The 26,508-nt window shown below is 33.6% G+C and overlaps 1 protein-coding gene across 4 annotated transcripts; it reads left to right on the top strand.

The window, feature by feature from the left end:
* The first annotated feature begins 113 nt into the window (after positions 1–113).
* LOC124368702 (N-acetylglucosamine-6-sulfatase-like) lies at positions 114–24,441 on the top strand. Of its 4 annotated transcripts, none has more exons than XM_046826001.1 (11): positions 114–358; positions 4,148–4,290; positions 4,669–4,820; positions 7,876–7,935; positions 8,662–8,865; positions 11,320–11,472; positions 11,666–11,839; positions 15,369–15,570; positions 16,582–16,898; positions 18,693–18,806; positions 24,218–24,441. In XM_046826001.1, the coding sequence occupies exons 3-11, from the start codon at positions 4,695–4,697 to the stop codon at positions 24,365–24,367; spliced, it is 1,500 nt and encodes a 499-aa protein (XP_046681957.1). In that variant the 5' UTR covers positions 114–358; positions 4,148–4,290; positions 4,669–4,694; the 3' UTR covers positions 24,368–24,441. The 4 variants fall into 4 exon arrangements, with proteins under 4 accessions (XP_046681957.1, XP_046681958.1, XP_046681956.1 ...); XM_046826002.1 differs by lacking the exon at positions 114–358 and adding an exon at positions 3,250–3,388; XM_046826000.1 differs by lacking the exon at positions 114–358 and adding an exon at positions 3,354–3,458.
* The last annotated feature ends 2,067 nt before the right edge of the window (positions 24,442–26,508 follow it).

A 26,508-nucleotide genomic window follows, 5' to 3' on the forward strand; every position in this document is an offset into this window, starting at 1 on the left:
GCTAAAAGAAATAGAGCAGACGACAGACCAGGCCAGATCCAACGTCTTGAATGCATACTTCTACAGAGACGTCTGCTTGATCAAGTCACAACAAAAGATAATAATGAATCCTAGCTTAGCAGTTCTGGATGATATTCGTTTAAGTCGGTAGCTTATGGATGGGGATGTAACAGGAAAATTTAAACAGCATACTTAAGTGAACTGCTTTATTATGATTGCAGTGGTGAAATTTGTAATAAATATAGCATATTAGTTAGCATTGGTATACCCAGGTTTGAATTCATGTCTTACATATTTCAGGCATTTTTAGTGGTTGGTAATTGTTGACACTGGGCAGTGGTTGTGATAGGGGAAAGGGGTAGGTCAACTCTATTTGAATATCACATTTGTTTATTAAATGTTCAGGGTGGTTGTGTTCGGAAATTGCATCCACAACCTCGAATATAGTAAATAGCTTAGCGGGTTGAATATACAAGTACCTTGTACCATATATCATATCTCTATTGTGTAACATCTCTTTGAGTTTATAAATTGAGTTCCTAATTAAAAACTTTACAGTTAATGTTGTAATTTTGCTGGGTTAGAACTTAATTTTAAAAAATTGTAAGTTTTAACTCCTTCAGTGCACCTCTAAACTGAGTGATATTTCTATAAAAATAACTTTAGTCTGTGATTGAAATAAGTCATTGTTTATAAGATTTCAAAAATGTTAAATACAGTTAAAACTAAGATATATTCCATAAAATGTGTCTTCTTATTCGTTGGTCTCAGGTGTAAAACAAGTAAAAAACAATAATTTTCACTTATCTTATGTAATTACATAATAACATAATTATGAAAAGAAACAATAATTATAAACTAACATAAATAATTATAATTATAATTACATAATTATGTAAAAGGATTTGATGTGCATAATTATATGTCCACAATGAAGATGGATTTAGCATATTCGTTATCAAAGGGTACAGTAGCATCGTGAGTTGTGTCAACCAGCATCAGGCTCACTTAGTTCATAAAATGTTAACATAAAAAAATCCGCATAAGTCAAGAGTCAATTAATCTGTTCAAAATTTGTATATACCATGGCATAGACATCTTACTCATCAGTTGGATTTTGAAATATGACTTCGATTTGACTTTTCTATACATAGTAGTTTATTTTTTAAGTAGACTCATTTTTATGCATCGTTTCATATTGAGTGTATTAGTGATGTGTGATTGTGAGATGTTGAAGTTTTTTAATTGTTAGTTTTCAATTTGTTATACATAATTAATTTGTTATGCAATTTCATAACTCGCGGTAAATTGAAAATCAGCTGTTTGATTTCAGATACTTAGACTGAGTCACTTCGTATCAATGATGTAACTATGACTTGTCTCGAGGGGGGGATGAATCCGGCTGAAGAGCACACCACACTGGGGGTTATAAATAAAAATACCTTTTCTTGCGAGTGTTTCTCAGTCAAATTTGGTTTTCAGAACAACTCTAGTCACTTAAATTCAATAGTATTGTTACTTACTGTGCTACAAAATATAATTTCTAACAAGCTACGCTTGAACGATTTTGGGACAATATTTTAAGGCATCCAGGAAGTTCATTATATATGATCGGCCCAAAGTAGGAGAAGCCCTTTCTTCCTGCTTCAAGTCTTAAACACGGAAAGTGGAGCTAACGGCCATTACAGGTGCTACGTTCTGAGACCTTATCTCGGATCTTTAGCTTTTCACACAAATACTGTGGTTCTTGGTTAATCTGTACTTTGTGTATGGAATAAATCTAAATTTAAATAAATTAGGTAGGCCTAATTTTCAAAGTCATTTTTTTACAGATGTTAATCTCTCATACCCCCTTAGTTACGCCACTGTATCTAATAGAAAACCCACTTCAGTTTTGGAAAGAACATTATTGTATCTTTAAACATTTATATAAATCATATTTTGAATGCAAATTTACCACTAATTACAATTAAATTGTTTTGACTGTAACCTCTCTCAACAGTGCGTTATCAAAATATATTTTCCTAAGGAAGAGAAGGGTGCTTGCTGCATTGAGATGGTTTCTTTAGTAAGACAATACAAAGATTTCTGAGACTGGAAAATTCCATTTCTAAGTTTACTCTTATAAAACTTCTGCTGTTCTTTAATTAATTTATTACACTAATTCTAACTGTTTTTTCCATCAAGTAGTGACTGAATTATAGCAGGTCCACTCCTACACATTTGTTATTTTAAACTTTTATTCTTTTTAATTACTACATACATTTTAGCCCCTCTTTTGGTTGTTATGGGTCATTAGGTTGCAAATGCATTTAATGTATTGTTGTTGAGTTTAAACCTGATTTTTTAATGTATTAGTTTAAGTTTATTTACTGCGCAATATTGTATCAAATCTGCGTAATGGGAAAATGTTGAAATAAATACATAAACTATACAAACAAAAAGAAACTGGTTGAAAATTGAACTACCATTTTAAAATAAATCTACACCTCTTATAAAAAGATAGGAGTATATGCTATAGGTTAGTATAGCTTCCTATGTATTCTAGTATGAAGCAATGACTAAAATACTTACTTTTAATGACCTTCAAAAATCTTTCATGAGTAGTCATGAATCTCTCCAGGAAAATCTCCAAGGTTTTGATAAAATTATTAAAATTAAGGGCATAACGATAAAACCCAACAAACAGTTTACACTGAAACAGGTGTAAGTTAATTCTAATTTTTGTTCCTAGAGATATCTATAATGTTCTGTGTTTATGAGCCTAAATTATGATTATTTTTATAGCAAATTTGATTATTATGACACAACGTAGGAGTTGCAGTACTTGTGCTTATTTTTCATCCCAAAATTTTGTCAGCTATTCATTTATTTGTATAAATTATACAATTTCAAAAAAATGGGGAATTTTGTCTATGTACTGTAAATTGTACTAACTATAATTTTCTATATTGAAATATAATTCACACTTAAATAATTTTAAAAAAGTATTAAAAATAGTTTTTAATTTTCAAATTAAAAAAACTTAAAAAAAGGTTTTAAATAATGTTCTTACAGTAACAAGAAAAATTCATAAAATACAAATTAAACTACACAAGTAGTGTTTTTAGATTTGTATTGAAGTGAAATTGTTATACAGACATTAGGGTTGAGATTAAAACTAGAATTATTAATAAAAGTACTGTATACCCTTGTCAAAGGATTGTATTATAGCTCTCTACGGTGGTTTGGGAGTCCAACCCCTCTCTGAATACACCATTGGTATGTAGCGGTAATAGAGAGTGAAGAATGTCAGAAAATAACAGAATGGTTGTCAAGATAAGTTATCAACAACTTGTTGACTGATAGGACACGTTGTCAGTCAGCGTCAACAGGTTCATGTCTACAGGTAATTTTACCGCTCATAGAGATTATTGGAGTGTTATGTTACATCTGTATACTTACTTTACCGGTAATTGGTAAGTAGTAGACTTTTATTAAGGTGCTGAGAGCATCAGCTTCTACATCACAAGCAATGAAATACAATGTATGGAAATTACAAGATAATATAACTGGTTCAGAAAGTTAAAATACATATTAAAGTAGGTTAATTGCAGAATTAAGAAATGAATGGATGAAAAAACGAATTTATTGAAACAAAGATAAAATTAAATATTTGCAAATAATTAACTTTGGAATTACCTGGTCACTTTTACAAGTAATGTGGCCAGGGTTACAAACGAAAGTAAAAACAAAATAAAAGTTATTATTCAGTCAAACATATTTCTTATCAGCCGAGCTGCTCTCCGAGAAATGAAAAATTAAGAGTTAAAATAATTCTTAGCAAAGTACATCCAAATACCATGTGGATGTTGGAATTATGCAGATTGCTCCTCAATTAAGGAAATATAGTATTAATTACTTCTTACTAGTGAGAAAGAATTGGTATAAACTTTGATTATTTGTTGGTGTATGCTTTGATTGTTGGTACAAACATTAATTATTTGTTGGTACAAACATTGAATGTTTGTTGGTACAAACTTGAATGAATTGTTTGTCATTGTAATCTGTATCCATTTACAAAGTGCCTTTCAGGTCTGCAACTTACTTGATCTTTTAATTACAGTCAACTTAAAGGGTATAAAGAGGTATACATATGTTTTTACAGCAGAAGCTGGAGCAAAAGGTGAAGCTTTGGGTCATCCATTGGAAAGTCTGGGGTTATCAAGAACATAAATAGATACGCTAAATCCACAGAAAGAAAATTCCTGTCTCTGCTTTACTGTTTGGCTACATGCTGAGGAAACACTGGTGAGGAATTAGATAACATAAATGTTAGGGTCTTTTAAAGCTTTAACCTCCATCAGTGGACAGTAACTTGTGATCAATAGTATTAAAAGGAATACGTTTATTGTCAAAATTACACGTAAATACTTGATATTTGTCAACTTGAACAATGTGTATTTGTTAATGACGTCATCATAATAGTAGTCATCATATAAAGCCCAAAAAATTCAGACATACGTTTTGAGACAAATTTTCATAGAAGGATGATTTGCTTTCTCGTACATGTTTTAAATGTTATACTTTTACTAAGACTTGTCCATTTTTTTACTGTTTTGTATAGGTTAAAAAAGTTAAAAATGCTAGTTTTAAAAGTTCTTTTTATGATACAATTTTTATTTTTAGATTCATATGTCTGGGATGTTTCTACAATGAAATACGCAATGAAGGCGATTCTCTCACTTTGTATCTGGTTTGGTGTAGTAGTGTGTGCAGCAAAGAAACCTAACATCGTTTTCATACTTACGGATGACCAAGATATTCTGCTGGGAAGTGTGGTATGTATCTAGGGGGTGAAAGTTATTGGATTTCAGTCATGTATTGGCTGTAAAAACACTTATTCCTAGACATTGTACCATTTCCAGAACTTGAGATGGTGAAACAACTTCCCAAGGGTTTGTAGGGCCTGTAAATGGTGAAAATTTGATACTCCAAACAGTGTTATCATACATGTCTGAGGTGCAGAGGAAAGTTTTCCTTGCACACCAAAAATGCTTACTTTTCCAGAATAAAGATTTCGTTGTCGTCAAGCACAAAAGTTTTCGTGCAGCAGACAGACACAATTTTATTTTGTTTTACTGATACAGACTATAAAAGAGATCTAGACTATGTTTAGACTAGTGAGGGCTTTGAATAAAAATAAAATATCAAAATAAGATAATTAGAAAACAACAAATAGTAATAAGCAATATAAATTTGTAAATTAATAACAAACAATAAAATGTTAAAAACGATTAAAAATGTAAAAAAACTAATATAACAGTCCAAGTAATCACTAACAGTATAAAACATTGAATCTATATAAGCCGTTTTTCTATACTTGTTTAATATAAACGTTCCAGGTCATTTCAGGTAACTTATTAAACAGTTTTAATGTTTAAAATATATGACTACCTCTGATTCTGCAAGTCTTGTATTATCTAGGTCAAGTAAATATATTTCCTGGTTCATTGGCTGATTATTCTGTATACTTATAAAGCTTTCTTTCACTTGAATCGAATTGCAATAAATGTAAAGGCAGGGGAGAGCATGATCTTGAATTCTTTAAATGTAGGAAGACATGGTTGTCTATTGGAAACATTCTTCATAATTCTTAAAATTTTGTCTGCCATATAAATACTTCAAAGTGCCTCTACTAGTTACCCCATTTGAGTTATATAATTTCTCAAATGGGAGGGAAAAATGCATGATAAGATATTTTTAATATCTCATGACCCACACAATACCTTAATTTACATACAGGGTAAGTGACTCTTGATAATTTCTTAGTAGAATGTTAGTATGACAATCGCAACTTAATGGGAACGGAACTTCAGTCTCTTTATCTTGTTGTCTGATGGTGATATGCAAGTAAAACTGAGGTTCAACAAGAAAAAGGCATTAGGATCATTACAAGTTAAAAAAAACATTATTCACTCAAACATATTTTTTCCAACGTACGAATAATTCATGATAATATATTATATAATTATTACACCTAAAATATTATGTCATCTAATGAAACATTGTAAAATTCGTCTAAACTATAAAAAGCTTTTTTTAAAAAAACATTTCTTAAGAATCAATTTAATACTATTTACAGTCAAAGACTTTAACGCTTTATGCCAAAATGTATGTAACTTCTTTTTGTCTTACTTAGACGTACAAATTGTTCATCAATAAGATTTTTATTTCTGGTGTTTTATATATATATATATATATATATATATATATATTTACTACTTCTTAAATTAAACTCTTCATAATGCTCTAAAATATACGAGGGCTGTTCAGAAAGTAACCTCCGGTCGATTGAAAAAAATACACCAAGTTAAGTAAAAATATTTTAATATATACATCTTACAACTACATCTTTGCACTATTTTTCGACATAGTCTCCATCACGATTGAGGCACTTATCGTATCTCTTCACAAGCTTTGAAATTCCTTCTGCATAAAAATCACCCGCCTGTGCCTTGAGCCAGCCTGTGACCGCATCTTTGAGCTCTTCGTCGTCATCAAACCGCTGGGACCCGAGCCATTTCTTCATATGCATGAAGAGGTGATAGTCGCTTGGCGCCAGATCTGGGCTGTAAGGTGGATGGTTGAAAACGTCCCACTTGAAGGACTTAAGAAGGGCTGTTGTTCTGCAAGCAGAGTGAGGACGGGCGTTATCGTGCAAAAAAACGATACCGGAAGTCAGCATACCACGGCGTTTGTTCTGTATAGCCCGTCGTAATGTTTTTAGTGTTTCACAGTACACGTCTTGATTAATGGTTGTCCCACGTTCCATGAATTCAACCAACAACACCCCTTTGGCATCCCAAAACACACCGTTGCCATCAGTTTTCTGGCAGAAAAATCTTGCCGGGCTTTTTTTGGTTTGGTAGGCGAATCTGAATGTGCCCACATCTTTGATTGTTCTTTTGTCTCAGGGTTTACGTACTTAATCCAGGTTTCGTCACCGGTCACGATTCTGTTTAACAATGGTTCTCCTTCGTCCGCATAACGTGACAGAAAGTCTAATGCAGAGGCCATTCTTTGAGTTTTGTGGTGGTCGGTAAGAATTTTGGGCACCCATCGTGCACATAACTTACGGTAACCCAATCTTGCTGTCACTATCTCGTACAAAAGAGTCTTAGAAATCTGTGGAAAATCAGTAGACAACTCCGCCATTGTGAAACGTCGATTTTCACGAACTTTTGCATCAACTGTCTGAACGAGTTCGTCAGTCACCAAGGATGGTCTACCACTCCTCTCTTCATCATGAACGTTTTCTCGTCCACTTTTAAATAAACGTACCCATTCACGGACAACTCCTTCACTCATAACTTGTGGTCCGTACACGGCACAAAGCTCACGATGAATAGCTGCTGCAGAGTATCCTTTGGCTGTAAAAAACCGTATAACAGCACGCACTTCACATTTGGCGGTATTTTCTATTGCAGCACACATTTCAAACTGCCACAAAAACTAAACTAGCGCAGGTACGATGTTCACTCGACTACAGCTTGATGCCGACTGACCTGCTTAGTGCGTGAATGCACAGATGGCGCGCTACTCCCCTCCACTACCCGCACTGTGACCAACCGGAGGTTACTTTCTGAACAGCCCTCGTATATTGGCCATTAGAAAACCAAACCAAAGCTGACAATCAATTTCTTTCTTAGGGAAAGTTTCTTTATCAATTTCATTAAAAGCTAGCTTTTGTGCTTATATAATGCAACCTAGCTCTCAACTCAGACAATCAATAACTAAGTACATGTTGGTAAAATAACTGACTAATTCATACTTTCCATGTTCTCTCAATGTAATAAATAAGTTAGCATTAAAAATGAGATGTAATGTTTGCAGACACCAGTCAAACAAGTTCAGACACTGGTTGCGAACAAGGGTGCCACATTTACTAATGCGGTGAGTTTTAATTTATTACTATTAGTTAACCCATTAGCCACTCAATATTCTTGTGTCTTACCTCCTTGTACAAATCCAAATAAATATGCAAAAAATGCAAGGGTTTAGCAGAATTCTAAAAATAAAACAAATTTTATTGCTATTTGGTTAACTGAGGTATTGTTTTTTTAGCTAATTAAACAGGCTATAATATACTGTAATTTATAAGCATCTGAAGTATATAAAGGTTTTTCATTTCCAGAATAATTTTAAAACTTTTAAAATTTGTGTAAGCAAGAAATTTTGTTAGTACGAAACACAGTTGTAATCCATGATATTTGGTGTAGTTTTTTAGAAATTTAATTCTTTCTTAGACATTTTATTTCATTTATTTATTGCATGTATTGTATTGCATTTCAAAAATTTTTATATACATTTTTATAAAACATGACGTTTGTGTTCTTACACAAATCCTAGCAAACACGCAAAAAGGACAAGGGTTTTATAAAACCCATAAAAATAAATTTATTTTGAGCTTCCTTATTCTTTCTGCTATCGTTCAAAAATTAGCATAGAGGTCTGATTTTTATGTGACCATAAACAGTAATGAACCAAAAGTTTATCTCATACTACTGACATTTAACTATAATATTCACGTGCTAGCCCCCTGAGTTATTGCTTTAGCAACCTCAGCTCCTTCCAACCGTAAAATTGTTCTCAGCTGTTATGACAAGGATATGTTTGCAGTTTGTGAGCACTCCCATCTGTTGCCCAAGCCGCTCCAGCATCCTCACCGGAAGGTACTTACACAACCATAAAACCACTAACAACTCCTTTAGTGGTGGTTGCAGCAGTGTCAACTGGCAGCAGACTTTGGAACCACGCACATTCGGGCGCCTCCTTCAATCGGCTGGATACCGCACATTTTACGCTGGAAAATACTTAAATGCTGTAAGCCAATTCAACTGACAAAATATATATTCGTATTTTACATATAGCAAATAATGTGCACTTTACAATGTGAAAATTTGAGAAAATGTTCTTGTTCTGAATGTTTTGGAAGGCAAAAATACAATGTTTCATAAGTAGAAGATCGAAGATACGTGTGGTAATGGCATCTTCATTGTATTATTTTTCTTCACTGAAACTTTATTCTGAGCTATTCTCACTATTAGTACTGATCTTGATGCATTTGTGTGTCTGCCACATACATCTTATTAATAGATTAACCACTTATATGATAATGATCCTAAATTTAAAATAATTCTTTTTCACCCTGGTACCAAGCAAAGTTGACAGTTAGCACACTTTTAGATTGCATCTGAGATGATTTAAAAAAATTTGAAATAAGTGCGGAAGCAAAGGATCCTGCCAAGGTCCATGAGGAAGGTTAATGACTACTATCTCAGTCATGTCTCCTTGGAAGAAGTGGAAGATAGCTTTATTCCAGCCTCTTCCTGTCTAAGTGGGAAGGAAGAACCACACTCCGTCGGGTTTAGGCTTTTTAAGGCCTTTAACATTAAGTGAACCCCGCCCACACCACAGTCAACCTCCGCAGTAAACTTGATCGACCTTTTTAACCCATTATCTGAACATTCACAACTAGTGACGTGCTGCTCCTGGACATCCATTGGATTGCCCAGATTAAGTTACACTTCGGTTTTTGCTGTACCCTGTACAGGTCTACTGGCATGTATAAAAAGGCCGGGAGTTAACTCTCATGAGGGCTGATCCTATATACTTTTATCCTTTTTTCCATACGGTTAACATTATTATTTGTTTTCACATCTTACAACTTAAATCTGAAAACCTTCTTCGAAGAAACTCTGTACCTTTTCTATTAAACGTGAGAATGGCTGCCATAACTTGTTCGTTTCATTGCTTACTATAAGATGATATTTGAATTGCCAGAAAGAAGGATATCACTTGGAATATATATTGTTGGTGGTTCAAACCGTATCACTGCAAAGAGTATCAAGCCCTGGTCTAACCATGAGAACTTTCCATTATATTGTTTCTGGCATTGTATAGAATTTGGGGATCTATTGTGTATAAAATTACATCAGGACATAACCAGCGAGGGGTTCCAAGGGGTCTGGACTCCCATCCCAAATTTTCAATTTTTAAAATTCTTTTTTTGTAAACGATTATTATTATTATTTAAATAATTCAGTATTACTGACATTTACTGCTGAAAGATCGTTAAAACAAAAAAAAAAAAAAAAAAAAAAAAAAACGGGCCAAGAACTTTTTAAGGAAGAAAATGGGGCTTACTCTCTGTCCACTATGGGAAAATATCAGTTGTCTGGCCCCCCTCCCCGATTTTTTCCTGGCTTCGTTCTTAGTTATCATACACCATATTGGGAAATACTAACCTATACACTTGAGGAAATTCTGTGCTCACAGTCCGTACCTTCTGAACTGAACTGGTCTGTTGTAGATTGTTAGTGTCAACTGTTGACTTCACTGAATCGTCTTTGATCAAACAGATCAAATCATAACAACATGAACATAATCAATCTGAATTATAAACATTTTCACAGCTTTATTTGAACTCTCCGATACATTGTCAGACCTTATCTTATTACGACTATTCACCTCACATATCTGATGAGGAATGTCTGCGGCCAACATGTTAATTGTGTTTAAAACCAAATTACTGATCTTATACCACACTCAGCACACGATTTGATAATGTTAAACATTTTACAATCATAGACTGATGTATAGACTTAGCTACATAGATACAACTAATAAGCAGTGGAAGTTGATGCATGTACAGGAATAAATTACAAGAGTATAAAAAACATTTCCTTCAGTTAAAATTACCTTTTGTATAACAAAAACTTGTTATATAATTTTATCCATAACATTATCCCTATTAGTTAAGTTTAATTTCATACTAAAGAATAACACCAGAAATTTGTAAAGAATAATCAACAATGTTTTATAAATTTGTGAATGATAACATTTTTTTATATTCCAAAAACAATGTTTAAAATGTATAAGTTTTTGTAATCATATGACAAAACTCTATTAGTGCATTATTTAAAGTTACAAAACCACTATCAATAAAACATCCAAGTATTGCTCTTAAAGGAGTTGTAATTTATCCAAGGGTGGATCCAGTACATGGGGGGGGGGTTACCTAGGTTTTAATACCATTAATCTTTACTGTAACATGTAATTTTTGCATTTAGGTACAAAACAAATGTTTTTAAAGAAATTTAGTGGTAATAAAAGCTAAATTCATTAAAAGTTAATCTTTTATGATTACAATACAAGAGTAAATCAGTTTTTTAAACAAACTCATCTTTTTTCAACATTTTGGAGGGGGGGGGGGGCATGGCCCCTCCTCTGGATCCGCCACTGAATGCATCAAGTGTGTATATATTGTGTGTACAGTACGGTTACAAGGAGGCAGGAGGCACAGCACACGTGCCTGTGGGTTGGGACTGGTGGCTCGGTCTGGAGGGTAACTCACGCTACTACGACTACACACTGTCTATCAACGGGACGGCTCGTCACTTCTCTGACCAGTACCTTACCAATGTCATTGTGAGTAAAGTATTAACGTGGTTCAATTATTAGTTTTATGAGTAAACTTTTAATATTATTTATGACGTTTGAATGAAACAACTAACAGTTGTAGAACAACTAGAAAACTTGAAGGTCAAAGTCTAAAAGCTATAAATGATTACAGAATATATTGTAAAAGAAGATTGTTTTAATAACTGGCACAATGTTTTAGCAAAACTACAGTGTGAAGTTTTTGGAAACCGTAGCCCACTCTTCTGATAGTTTTTTGATGGTCCTGGCGCCACCAGCTCCTCATGCTCCGTACACGCCAGAGCCCAAGTATCGTGGAAAGTATGAGGGGGTCAAGGTCCCACGGACACCCAGCTTCAACACTCAAAAACTCAAGGTCTGTTTTACTCCATTATAATAAAAATATATGTATTAAATGTAAAATCATAACTCCCTTCGTCTTGATTTCTATCACTTAAAGAAAGTCTTTTTACAAAAAAGATCCAAATTATTAGTTAATAAAGGGTTTAAAAAAGTTCTTGTGAGTAAATCTGCATTAAAGAATGTAATTTTTATCTTGATGAAAACCCAGCTATATAAATATTGTTGTTCCTACATTTAAAATACATTTAAATAACAGTAATTTTCATTCCTTACATGTTTTGTAAGTCTTATCGTACCAACAGTATAGTTTTATCTCTGTGATGCATTCTCTCTCAAAACATGTATACATGCAGGGCTTTTTGCAGCTTTGGCGGTCCCCAGAAAGGAGATTTAGTCGGACCCCATCATGTCCCACCACTCACCTCCGTACAAGTGTGGTGGGCCCTGGTAAAATTGTCTGAAAAAACCGGTCTAAGTATGGGACTTAATACATGGCGTAAATTGCAAGCCTTTATGTGATCTCTGTGTACCATAAGCCAACTATCATTTGACCCTCATTCGAGCCCCCTTATTGACTGGCAGTGTCTCACCCCCTCAGTCACCAGCTCCTCGTCTCTTACCACATATCATATAGTGTAGATGTTCAGGATCCTGTCCCATGAATGGCAATGTCTACGCCACTCTCTCAAAGCGTTGGTGGTTGTACGCTTGAACTGGGCTCTTGTCTATCTAGTTGTTTCTGTTGTCTGTTGTGTATGTAGTGTTTTACCAGCAGTCTAATCCTTTTAGTGAATGTCTCTGAGGAAATCCTCCCCCTCTTCTCCTCACTCACTCTCATCAAGAAATAGGCACTGCAAGAAAGAAGGACACACTGTCGTGCAGAACAAACTCTAGTTTTCAGTACTCTAAACTCCAGTGACCTTTTAGTGGGGAATCCTCAATCCATTTTGCCCTCTATTACCTTGCTTTAAATTCTCACCCTATGTATTTTATACTTTTTCACTGCTCATTTTCCAAGTTGCGAATCCATTGAATTTTCTGAACGTGATCAACATTTACCTTGCAGCCAAACTTGTTATCTTTTCACTCCGATCCAAGATGAATCCTAATGTTTCTATAATTATTTTGCAGGAGTACTGAGAAGCTGATAAAAATAATTATTGTATCACTTTCAATCACTAAAAGCTGTGCCAGTTTGTCTTTACACACAGCTGTTCCCAACTTTGTTTTGTAGGTACAGTCGATGAATGGTTTAGAGTAACTTCCGAACCACCACCGAGAGTCAGATTGTTGGGCTGCTTGTAAAAGGAAATTGCTCTATAGTTACCCGTTTATGGAGCATTTTTGCTCATTGTCACTTTATTTGGTTATCTTGCACACATTATTCATGATCTTTACTCGTCTTATTAAAGAGGCATGTAGTTTACTCCTTAAAATATTTTAAATTGAAAATATATTTACCATGAATTTATGCACTCTTATACAATATACAGGGTGACCATTAAGTCTTAGGACGACTTTATAACTTTTAAACGACAAGAGATATCACAACCAAATTTTGTATACCGTTACTGGAAATTGTAAGCTACTTTTTCTGTGTACATGGTGGTCGGATGTCACCTTTGGGGGATGGCCCGTCGGAGGTTATAAGAAAATCTTTAATGACAGCCTATGTTGAGTTGTACATCATTTTAAATGTCAACTTGAACTGAAAACAATGCCGAAAACCGGACTTCAAAAGGTTGATCCAGTCGGAAGAAATCGCTGTTCAAAGTTTAAAAAATGTTTAATACCATTATTACTGTTTAATAATATCCCCAAAAATTAAACGTATGGGCAGGTATCGTACGTAATTCAATTATAGGACCATTTTTCATCGATGGAAATTTAAATGCCAACAAGTATCATGATACGCTCCAAAATGAGATTGTTCCTGCTTTACAAGCTACTCTGGGCGCTGACTCCAAACATGTTTTTTTCCAACAAGATGGAGCATTGCCACATTATGGTGTTCAGGTAAGGCAATACTTAGATGCAGTGTTCCCACACCGGTGGATTGGAAGAAGTGGTGCGATTGAGTGGCCGGCTCGTTCCCCTGACCTAAATCCGCTTGACTACTCCCTATGGGGCTACATCAAGGACAAAGTGTATAGAACTCAGTATACAAAATGCAGTAGCCGGCTTTTATAACCGGTTAGCACATTGCCAGACGACCGATGGTGAACATTTTGAACACCTACTTTGAAAGACTTTCAGTAAGTATTCCCCTTAACTTCTAACAGCTACAGTATGACTTATTTCTTATGTAATAATGGTATTAAACATTTTTTAAACTTTGAACAGCGATTTCTTCCGACTGGATCAACCTTTTGATGTCCGGTTTGCGGCATTGTTTTCAGTTCAAGTAGACATTTAAAATGATGTACATCTCAACATAGGCTGTCATTAAAGATTTTTTTTATAACCCCCAACGGTTCCCCCAAAGGTGAAATACGACCACTATGATTACAGAAAAGTAGCTTACAATTTCCAGTAACAGTATACAAAATTTGGTTATGAAATCTCTTGTCGTTTAAAAGTTATAAAGTGGTCCTAAGACTTAATGGTCACCCTGTATAGTATAGAATAGTTTTAAATATTTCAACAAATAATAGATTGTGGTGGAGGAGCCAACTTTCTTATTCATGTAAGAAAGATCTTGTTCAGAAAAGTTTCACTTACAGCCCACTTCCTTGTCTAATGGGTTTTGGGAATTAAATTTCAGGATTGGCTGGCTTTCATTATGACAGCCTACATAAATTCAGGAAGGTGATCAAACAAATCAACTTACCATATCTGGGTTGAGTAATTCATTTTCATCCCAGTTCTAACTTATTCCCCCTCTGTATCATCATTAGGTGCACACCATTGTTTATTATATTTATATTTGTTATTATATTATTTATTTGCTGTTATTGTTTTGTCTAGTTATTTACTTACTGTTATATTTAATTATTGTTAAACTGATATTACATCTATTTCTGTTATTGCTTCATTTAAGTATTTATCATGTTTGTATTCAATATTTAAATTTATACTCAAGTCCTATTTTCTCATTATTAACTTTATTGTTGTTATACATATATTTATTTAGGTTTATAATTAGAATTATTATGATATAATTTGTATTCATACTGTTTTCATACGTTTAAAAAGGCATTGCTGTTGGTCAAATAAATAAATAAAGAAATAACTCTTCACCTTTCTTTTGTTTCGAAACACAAAGCTTTACTGTATTTTAACATTATTAAATATTTGATTGGTGTGTAATATTTGCAACAGTTGTATATTACATTCATTCTGTAGGTATTTTTGTTGTGCCATTATTTAAATACCTGTTTGTGCTTATGAGCAATGGATGCTGTCTCTAATACTTGTTTGTCTAGCTGTCATATCTGGGCGTTTTCAGTATTAAATGTATAATACATTTTAGTATTAATTTTTTATATGTTGTATTGTAACCTCTGCTTGGTTAAACTAATCGTAATTTACTCCCTGTGAAGTCTCGACACTGGCTAGTGAACATGGCGCCGGCCCCTCTGCCAGCTGATGTGGTGGCCCGAGTTGACAGCTACCAGGCTCGTCGCTGGGAGACTCTGCTCTCTGTCGATGACATGGTGGCAGCCACCGTCAACACGCTTCAGCAGATTGGCCAGTTAGATAACACCTACATCATCTATACTTCTGACCACGGCTACCACTTGGGTAACAGATAAGTTCCCACACTGTGGGACAAAATCTGCTAGATCCCAATTCATTATATTACGTCAAAAATAAATTTTCTTCTAAAATAATCACATAATTTTAATTAGTGCATTATAGTACGAGACACAACTTTGCAAGTGTGGGTTGTGATAAATAAACTGTTGTTTAATGCATTTACGCATGAAATACACCCTTTAAGCTTTGCATGAGTATAGAAGATTGGTTTCTTGCAATAGCACTATTATTAAAATTATTAGTTGAGATCTCTTTACATTATTAATAAATAATAAAGCTTAATGGCCAAGCTTGTAGTTATATGTCTCCTGCTATAGTACTGAAATAAAATAATACCTAAAGACTAAATATAAAAAAATAACAAAACATTTAAACTGAACAAAATTATACCATTTTCAAGGTCGTGAAAATAATATGCATTAGGGACAAAAAAAATTTGTTATTTTTTAAATTAGTACATGAACATATTAGACACAATTATGTTAGAAATACTGCAATGGCATGTCAACCATAAACTTAGAAATCAATATATTGCTCGCCATATGAAACTAAAATTTAAAATATTGTTTTTCTTGTTGCATCACATTAATTTACCATTACCAATATGGGATAAATGATTATTCTTAGCATTATTATTCCTCAAAATGAGAGAAATTATTAAATTCCCCCCTATTTAAAATAGTTAAGATAAATAATATAATATTTTTCATAACCTTATATATAAATTTAAGTTGTTTGTCCTTCCTTTTACAAGACAGATATGTGTAGGCAATGTGTGAAGCTTACAGAATAACAGGGCAATAAAGATAAGTATTATAAAAACGATGATGGTAAGGAAATAGAACTTATGAAATGATTAATCGAACCCTTAGATTTCTCAACCCAATCAATCCGCATAGGATTATTTTATTTATCTTCTTTGAGCGACTCTGAAAACAAGACTAATTCAAGTATTACTTGAACGTTTGACCGATACCGCCTCCATCATTTGTTTAGGTCAGTACGCACTACCATGGGACAAGAGGCAGCCCTACGAGACCGATATTCGAGTGCCGATGTTTGTGCGAGGTCCGGGAATCCCAGCCAAGAGCCTAGTGGATTCTGTGGTTGTGAACATTGACATTGCTCCTACCATAGTCGACATGGCCGGCTTGCCAGTACCCGCAGACATGGATGGAAAGTCTTTTCTGCAGGAATCCATGAGCACACAGCGCCTACCCCCGCATCGCTCCTTCGTCCTAGAGTACGAGGGAGAAGGTGACAAGAACACCGTATCCACAGATTGTCCTCTGAACAATGACAACACTCTATCAGTGGGTTTGATGAATTCTTTCTTTATTTACTAATAACTGATTAAATGTGTACGAAGTCATTAGCTGTAGGGCAATAATATTTTTTAATCAGTATTCAAATTCTCATAATTTAAATAAGCCAAAATTTCCAAAATGATAATGAGTGTATTTGGTATTTCCTGTTCAAGAGGTGTGGCCAGAAAGTATGCATAATTTTGTTCTGATGCAGCTGCAACACACTGCTCTGTCGTCGCTTTGTCCTTGCTTAATACATTTACTGATTCTTCACCTCTTTACTGATGTCTTAACAATTTTATTGTATTTTTTGTTCCTTATGATTGTTTACATTGTTTAAACAATTCAGTAAACCCCTGAAAGTGAGGATTGTTCTGTTATTTGATTTTGAAACTCAAGGAATGAGTCGACCAAAATTCATCATCAGATATGGAAAATTACAGTGCAAAAGCTGTGAGTTATTTGAGTTATGAAATAGTACAAAACTTCAGCCATGGACTAGCCAGCAAGGGAGTCCAAGGGGTCCAGACCCTCCCCAAATGTTCAATTACTTTTTTTAGCAAACGATTATTATTATTTAGATATTTCAGTATTACTGACATCTACTGCTGAAAGATCGTTCTCACCAAAAATACGAATCAAGAACGTTTTATGGAACAAAATGAGGAATGAGCGGTTGACTGCATTTGCTTTATCTTGTGTCCACTACGGGAAAATATCAGTCGTCTTGACCCTCCCAAACTTTTTTCCTGGCTACCTTCTTGACTTCAGCATACAATTCAAACCTAGAGAGAAGAATGCTTAGACACAGATTGTGTTGCTCCATGACCATGCTTGGACACATGTGGCTCTCTAAAGCAGATCATCTGCCCTATGCCCCAGACCAATGTCACTGCCTTACTGTTCCTGTACATAAAACATGTGCTTGTAATTTTGAAAAAGGTTGAAGCGAAAAAGGTTATTAGGTTACGCTAGCATTTGTGGATAGTTCTTTATGGAAGGTTTGGACGATTTGGTCATACTCTATAATAAGTAGTAATTGATTAGTGTTGCAAATTATTTTTGAAAAATTGTCTGAGATATATTTTTTCACATAAAAATAGAATTCACTTAAGAAATAAATTAGTATTTGTAATTAAATCAGATTAACAAGGATTTGTCCAGTTTTTAACAATATGCATGGCCAAGTGCTTTGAATACAGAACCCTCAAAAATAAAATTTCTTCTTAAAATGTAATTGTATGACAATGCATGAAATTTCTAAATAATTATACATACATAAAAGTTATGAATGATAACGAAAATAATACCGGAAAATAACACAATTTTCTAATTACAATAATAAAAAAAAATGTGATGATTCCTTTTTATTTTTGCAAATACTTTACAGCCACAATGAAGAGCTGCGTTATGAAATAATATGAAAAAGAAACAGTTTTTTAGACAAGTACAAATTACTGGAGAAATTACAAACAAACTCAACTATTTTATTTTCTTTAAGACAAATATGATAGACTCTCCTGGTTTTCAAACTCGAGCTTATAAAACTAGCTAAATTGCCATTAAAACTGTTGAATTGTAACTTAAATTAAACAACTAAACCGTACAAAACTACACTTAATAGAAACCGCATATACTTATTTATACATATACTTAATTAGATCTGAAAACTGAATGACGTTATGATCTCTCCGACAGTGGCTCCACATACATGTGGAAGAGCGTACATGCACCCTTGTCTCCTTACATCGTTGTAAGAATTAATAAATATTCTACATTAACTTTTAACAAATATTGCAGGAGTGCTACCCCTCGTCCGCCTGCAAGTGTCAAGATTCACGCAACAATACCTACAACTGTATCAGGCAAATATATCAAGAAAGCAACACTCTGTTATGCTGCTTTCATGAGCAGGTAATTTACAAAATGGTACCTCAAAGAATGTCAGATATTATATGTAATATTTCATGCCTTCTGGTTATTATATGATTTTATCAAGGACGTAGCCCGGGGTTCCAAGGGGTTCGGACCTTCCAAAATTAAAAAAAAACTTTTTTAGTAAACGATTATTATTATTTAAATAATTCAATATTACTGACATGTACTGCTGAAAGATCGTTCTCAACAAAGAAACGGATCAAGAACTTTTTTAAGAACAAAATGGGGCCTTACTCTCTGTCCACCACAAAAAAATATCAGTTGTCTGGACTCACCCCAAAATTTTTTCCTGGCTTCGTTCTTGGATTTTATTTAATAACTCTGAATGCTACTTTCAATGAATCATTACAGACTGCCCAATACAAATAAGTTAGTTTCTAACCAGTAACAGACACTCGTGAGGGAGAAAGACTCCAGTATAACATTGACAATCACGCCTGTCACAAAAGAAAAAAAATGAAAACATCTCAAGCCAAATTTTGTTTTTCAACTATTTATGGGTCTTTTTCACTTTACAGTATGTTTCAAATTTTATACACACTGAAGGAATCCTGAAAACAATAAAAGATATAGCAAAAATTAAATGGACAAAGTCGTGGGCAATAACAAGACCAACAAATTAATGTGGTCAAGTTGATTGTTGGTTGCTTTGTTCACTTCGCTGTGCTAAAATGACTTTTTGGTTAACATTTTCAAACTTCCACAGTTCTCTTATTAACACCTATTTTAACATTTTTTTACATAAAATCTGCATGAAATTTCTTTTAGTTTTAAAATACTATAATGAAAACTTTTTCCACACCAGTAAGCAGGAAGTTTAGGGTTTGATTCAATTTTTTAAATGCAACTACCCATTTTTTACTTAATTAAAATAAAGTAGATTTTTTACTTATTTCAAAAATACTGTACGTGTTGTATTTTTTTTCGTGGTTTTCATCAAATAATTGATAAAAAAACCCCGTTTTCAATGGTTGTGTGAAGGGAATTGTTATCCTACTATTCGGATAGGGTAAAAAAGATTAGTTGGCACAACTTTGTCCATTTAATCTTTGCTGTATCTTTTATGGTTTTCTCAAGATCCCTTCAGTGTGCATAAAATTTGGAGCACAGTGTATAAAAAATTACATTTTTAAAAGTATTTAGACTCTCACAATTAGCATTTACTCTCACATTTACAATCTTTGTACCTTAGTGAGCTTTACAAAATTATTACTATTTTCTCTCTATAAAGATTAAAAAACTGTTGCATCATAATATTTCAAAAAATCAAAATAATGTTTTGCAAATGTTGAGTTCATCTCCATTTCACCTTTAACTAGGTGCAGCATCTGAAATATGACACTGTCTGAAAGTCTGTTATAGCATCAGATTTCAGATACTGCAATAAGTGGAATATGAAATGGGGTTGAACTCAACATTCACATTGAATCAACCCCCAACCCCCACATCTTCGTTATGAGTAATAATGACTGAAAATTATTGTTTGAAATGTTATAATTTGGCATATTTGTTTATAATTCTTTACATATTTTCATAATTAGATATAGATTAAAATAAAAGATGTTCCCTCACATACTTACAGGGTGTTCACAAGAGGGTGTCACAGAATTATGATAGTACTCATAATTCCAAACAAACAATCTCCTATAAACAGAGATCAAGAAATGTGTTGTTTAGCCGCTAGTCACTGTTTGTATTTTTTATAACAAAAATCAGATCTCTAGAACTAGTAAAGCTAAGTATATAAAATGTTGCACAAAGGTTTTAATAAATAAGAGAAAAGTTTGAAAAATAATTGGTGTGAATTGCTTTAATATTAACTAAATGGCACCTGTTGAAATTTTTAAAGTCAAATAACAAAAAAAATTATATTTATCTTCAAGGAAAACAACAGAAATTAAATATACAACTTCTCTATATTTCGTCTAATTAGACCTTTTCAAGAGAGAAAAATGTTGTGTAAAAACTAGCAAAAATACATGAAATATGATAAACAAAATAAAGATCATGTTACTTAAACTAATTTTGAATGTAGATAGAGTAAATAATTTTGCTTTAAATAAAAGAATATTAATCACAAAAATAATTTTGTATGTTGATTATGTAGTTTAATAAAATTAGAAATTTAAGTGGTTAAATTTATATCTATAACAGCTATCTATCTTAAATTTCTACTATGAGGATATTTAGTTTGTAGAACCCTCTGATGAACTATTTCTAAATTATTAATTTTAATCTTGTGTGGATTTTGAATTTGGTTTAATACTTTTTAAAGAATAGCATTCATCCAATTTTTTGTTATGCCCCATTGCATTGGGCTGAAATAGGGTTTGATCTAATTTTAGGTTTGTATCACTGCGAGTATTGTTCATTTTAATGTGCAATGGAGTTACTGTCTGAACAATGTAGTATTTAGTTTTTACATGACAATTGGTAAATGACATTTACAAGTAATTTTACGAATTATCGTATAATTTCTTTTTGTTGTGCTACTACAGAAATTTTTTGAATTTATTATTAAACTGCACGTTTTGCAGTGAGGCTTTCAAGGTTCACAGCCAAAAGGTTTGTTGACATTTTAGGTTAGTTCATCAGAGTATAGTTTAGGTCTTGCTAATACATTATTCAAATTTTTAGTTTTTTTAATTACTTTAGGTGAACTACTAAATAAATTTCTTGCCACAGGTGAAGCTTGTAGAATATTGTGTGCTGCTTTTATAATATCATTAATTTTGTATAGCCCTGGAAAGTATGAATCCAAAAATTTTGCTTGGTTTTTGTATTTCCTAGGAATACAATTTTTGGCTTTTTGCATGTTGGCTCTACGACTTTTTGAGAATATCCTCTATTCTTAAAAGCATTTACAAATTTTTGTTTGTGACTGTTTGTGACTGTCTTTTCTCTACTACAGTAGAGTCTCGCATGGGCTTGATAATTTCCAAACAATTACAAGTAAAGCAATAGAACTTGGTACATCATTACTGCACCTATAAATGTACTTTTTGAAGTAACTACCATATTTTTTGTCATGTCAAGGGGATGGAGGGGATGGGGACCCATAAGGAGTCAGAAGGAAATCTTAAATGAGAGCATAGGTCGAGTAGTACATCAAATTAAAGGTCTGTATTAGTAGAGTACAATGTCATAAATCCGATCTCAAAGGGTGCACTCTTTAGAAAATTATGCTGGTTTAAAGTTTGAAACATTTACAATGTTGTTGTAAAAGTTAAACTTAGTAAATAATACTGGACTTATGAAATAGTTTTTAAGGTAGTGACTCTTCACATCCAATGGAGGATGGTCTACAAGGAGTTCATAAAAAAAATGTAAGCATAGCTCAAGATGTAAATTGTTTTAAAGTGTAATGTAAGATATACATCAAGTGAAGTCCAAAGCCCAAACTAAAATTAAGAATTTTATATTATAATAACTGATAGCAGGTTTTCCCTTTAGTGTTCGTCTCTGCTTAAACAACCCCTTTGTAATGATGTACACTAGAGCTAAGATTACGGTATAAACTCCTTTTAGACCATTCTCCATTGGATGTCTACTACCTTAAAAGCTATTTATTAAGTCCAGTATTCATTTACTAAGTTTAACTTTCACAACTGGAGCCAAGACAAGAATATTAAAACCATCTAGAACAGGACCTACACTGTAAATGTTTTTGAATTTTAAACCAGCGTAATTTTTTAAAGAGTGAACCTTTGAGGTCAGATTTATGACATTGTACTCTACTAATACAGACCTTTAATTTGATGTACTACTCGACCTATGCTCTCATTTAAGATTTTCTTCTGACTCCATGCGGACATCTCCCTGACATGAAAAAAAATAGTATTACTTCAAAAGTAGATTTATAAGTACAGTAATGATGTACCAAGTTTTATTGCTTTATCTGTAATCGTTCGGGAGTTACCGAGCGGGACATTTTTACACCCAGTATATATATACAAAGTCCTGCACGGGTATAATATTTTTCTAAACGATAACAGATAAATAAACAAGATTTGGTACATCAATACTACACCTAAAAATCTACTTTTTGAAGGAACTATCAGTTTTCTGTAATATCATGGGGACGTCCCGCAAGGAGTCAGAAGGAAATCTTAAATAGGAGCATAGGTCAATATGGACAACATTTTAAAGGGCTTATCTAGCAGAGTGTAATGCCGCAAACCGCACTCAAAAAGATTGATCCAGTACAAAATGGCGGCTGTTCAAAGATTTTACTTGGTTACATTTTATTAGTAGCCATAACCCCAGTAAAGCAAAACTGCAACCAAACGAATACTGCAGCTAACTACTACATTATGCTTGTCGGTTGTACAGAAGTGAATTATGACATTAGTTATCCTCAAGGGTTACAAATTTGGTCCTAATATATTGATAACGGGGAAAACCTGATAACAGTAACAATTAGAAATCTCAGCGACCTATGACGATCGGAAACACTTCCTGTTTTCATAAAGTGTTGAACAGTTCTCCCTACAGTTGTTCTAGAAATTGGCTGCCTCTCGTGAAAAGTAGTCATTAAATAAATGGCATGCTTCCTCGTGTGATCGTCTGTTATTTCCCCAACCAAACCATCATAAGAAGTGTTATACGTTCACGTTCGTCAAGCGACATAGTGTAGTTGAAGAACTACAAGCAATACGACAAAACTCTTTTGTACTAAAGCGCACTGATAAAATGGATGGACAGCACTACTAAAAACAAGGAAAAACTAGAATAGCCTACTATGAATAGACTGGCTAATAGGAAAGTCCTAACTGCGACCCAAAGATAAGAGATTTCTAATTGTTACTGTTATCAGGTTTTCCCCGTTATCAATATATTAGGACCAAAATTTGTAACCCTTGAGGATAACTAATGTCATAATTCACTTCTGTACAACCGACAAGCATAATGGTAGTAGTTAGCTGCAGCAGTATTCGTTTGGTTGCAGTTTTGCTTTACTGGGGTTTATGGCTACTAATAAAATGTAACCAAGTAAAATCTTTGAACAGCCGCCATTTTGTACTGCATCAATCTTTTTGAGTGCGGTTTGCGGCATTACCACTCTGCTAGATAAGCCCTTTAAAATGATGTCCATATTGACCTATGCTCCTATTTAAGATTTCCTTCTGACTCCTTGCGGGACGTCCCCATGATATTACAGAAAAACTGATAGTTCCTTCAAAAAGTAGATTTTTAGGTGTAGTATTGATTGATGTACCAAATCTTGTTTATTTATCTGTTATCGTTTAGAAAATATTATACCCGTGCAGGACTTTATGTACACCCTGTATATACCTGTGTGTGTGTGTGTGTGAGTATGTATGCATGTATAAAGTTAAGTTTTATTACTTTCAGTAATTAAAGTACAATACATGTGTTCTGTTTAGCCTGGAGTTTTTTGGGAATACTACGACCTGAACACTGACCCTTACCAGCTGAACAACACATACAATAGTCTCAGTCTGCCGGAGAGGACCCAACTCCAGAGCACTCTCAAACATCTCACTACCTGCAGAGGATCTTCTTGCCATCACTAAACATTTTATTTTTGAGTGCATTTTCAAACATTTTTGTACCAATGATTTTAAAATAAATTTTAAATAAATAAATAAATAAAAATGCCTTTTATTTCCAAGCGTTTCTCAGTACAAGACTGTTTTCCAGAATAACTTAGGTAAATCCTTTTAAATATTTAAAATAGGTGCAACAAACAATATTTAACAAGTACATACTAAACTTAACAGTAAGTAAATAATGAACTAACTTAAACTACATGACTATTTTTATAAAAATCCTTTACTTTTATTCTAAATGAATCTAGTTTTACTCGTTTGAGGTTTTCGGGGAGGTCGTTGTACAATTTTGGGCCGAAGTAAGAGAAGCTCCTCCTACCCAATTCCAGGTTCACTTTTGGAAAGTGTAGCAAGTGCGTGACATGACGGGTTCTGTATTTTGTGTACTCCACTGTTTTGCACGTATGAAGGAAAATCTTATGTGTACAGGTTGAAAAGAATTGGGCCCAGACAACTTCCCTGAGGTACACCTCTACATTTAAACAAGACAGCGGATGCCTCAGCTCCCAACTTTGTGATCTGGCTCCTATCATCTAGATATGATTTGACCCAATCTATTACACTTTTGCCAAATCCATAATAATGCATCTTCGCCACCAGCAGTTCATGATTTATTGAATCAAACGCTTGTGAATAGTCAAGCATTTCAACTGAGCTATATCTTCCTTGGTCTCTTTCATCGATCAGATCATTGAATAAGTTTACCAGGGCAGCGCATGTGCTGTGGCTTTTCCTAAAACCAGATTGTGTTTTTGTCAAAATTTTTTCTCTTTCCATATAATTAACAATTTGTCTTGTTAAAATTTTCTCGAGAATCTTGGATATTGCGGGTAATATCGATATGGGCCTTAACTGTTCAACACATTTAGGGGCTGCTACCTTTGGCAAAGGGTGTACAAGACTAATTTTCCAGTTTTCAGGAAAAATCTCATTTATTAAAGACTCATTTATCAAATGTGTAATGGCCTCTATGGCATACGGACTCACAGCCTTGATCATATCTATTGAAATTTCATCACTCCCGACTGCTTTTGATTTGATTTCATTCATTGCTGATTTTACTTTGTCACTTGTTACTCTTGAAAAGATGAAATCATTTACCACTTCCTCTCGCCTGTTTTCCTTAAAGAAGGCAATGTTTTCGGCACTTACTTCTTTTCCACACCCCATTTCAATAAAATACTTATTTATATAATCAATATTTAATTGAAGTGGGAAACTTTTATTTTTGTTATTTCCAACAACATTAAATTTATTTAGGCACGTCCAAAATTCTTTTGGATTTTTATTGGATGACAACTTTTCTGCAAAAAAGGCTTTCTTAGTCCTCCACACCAATTTATTCAGGTTATTGCGAGCTCTCTTGTAATCTTTCCAATCATCACTGTCCCTGGTTTTCCAATATTTGTTTTGCAACTTATTCTTTAATTTGGTGTGTTTTATTATAATGTCATTTCTCCAAGGAGCTTTATCTTTCGTTACTCTTTTACGAACTATTGGGGCCTCATTATCAAACACAGTTTTTATATGAGTGGTGATAAACGTTTCAATGCTATTTACCCCTTGCAGTTGAGTGACCTTTTTCCAATCAACTTCAGCAGTTGCACTGGCAGCTCGTCTTGGGTCAAATTTTGAAAAATCTCTATAGGTAATCATTTTTGGAATCTTTGTGCATTTCTTAAACATGATGGTGCAGCAAACCATTCTGTGGTCCGTAATCTTTGCCCCTTCATGGTCAAGAATACTAGGTGCATCAATGACTGTAAATGTGGGCTATAGTTGCCCATGAATTACAGTAACTTTGTCCCACTCTTTATATTCCTATCTTATGACATAAGAAAACACAACTGGAGCAAAGTAACACCCTGGTTTTGATAAATAAAGTTCTCTCACATCAGTATAAACAAATAAACTTTATTATTTTTAGTATTTTTTGGTAAAAATACATATTTTATGAAAAAACAAACTAAAAAGTTGCTGAACCTAAAGTTTTAAGATATAAACAGTCTTAGAACTCTCACTAAAATGGTCTAAGTATAGTATGAGGCCTACGTTGGCATATTTACGGAAACAAATCCTCTTTTCAATAACTTTGGGGGCCTGAT

This window comes from Homalodisca vitripennis, chromosome X (genome assembly GCF_021130785.1).
Source record: "Homalodisca vitripennis isolate AUS2020 chromosome X, UT_GWSS_2.1, whole genome shotgun sequence".
Taxonomy (NCBI): Eukaryota; Metazoa; Arthropoda; class Insecta; order Hemiptera; family Cicadellidae; genus Homalodisca; species Homalodisca vitripennis.

Bases quoted from the DNA above. Each gene is read 5' to 3' on its own strand.
- LOC124368702 (XM_046826001.1), top strand. From the start codon at position 4,695: ATGAAATACGCAATGAAGGCGATTCTCTCACTTTGTATCTGGTTTGGT. The intron at 4,821-7,875 runs GTATGTATCTAG...TAATGTTTGCAG, and splicing joins ATATTCTGCTGGGAAGTGTG to ACACCAGTCAAACAAGTTCA. The intron at 16,899-18,692 runs GTGGGTTTGATG...CAAATATTGCAG, and splicing joins ACAATGACAACACTCTATCA to GAGTGCTACCCCTCGTCCGC.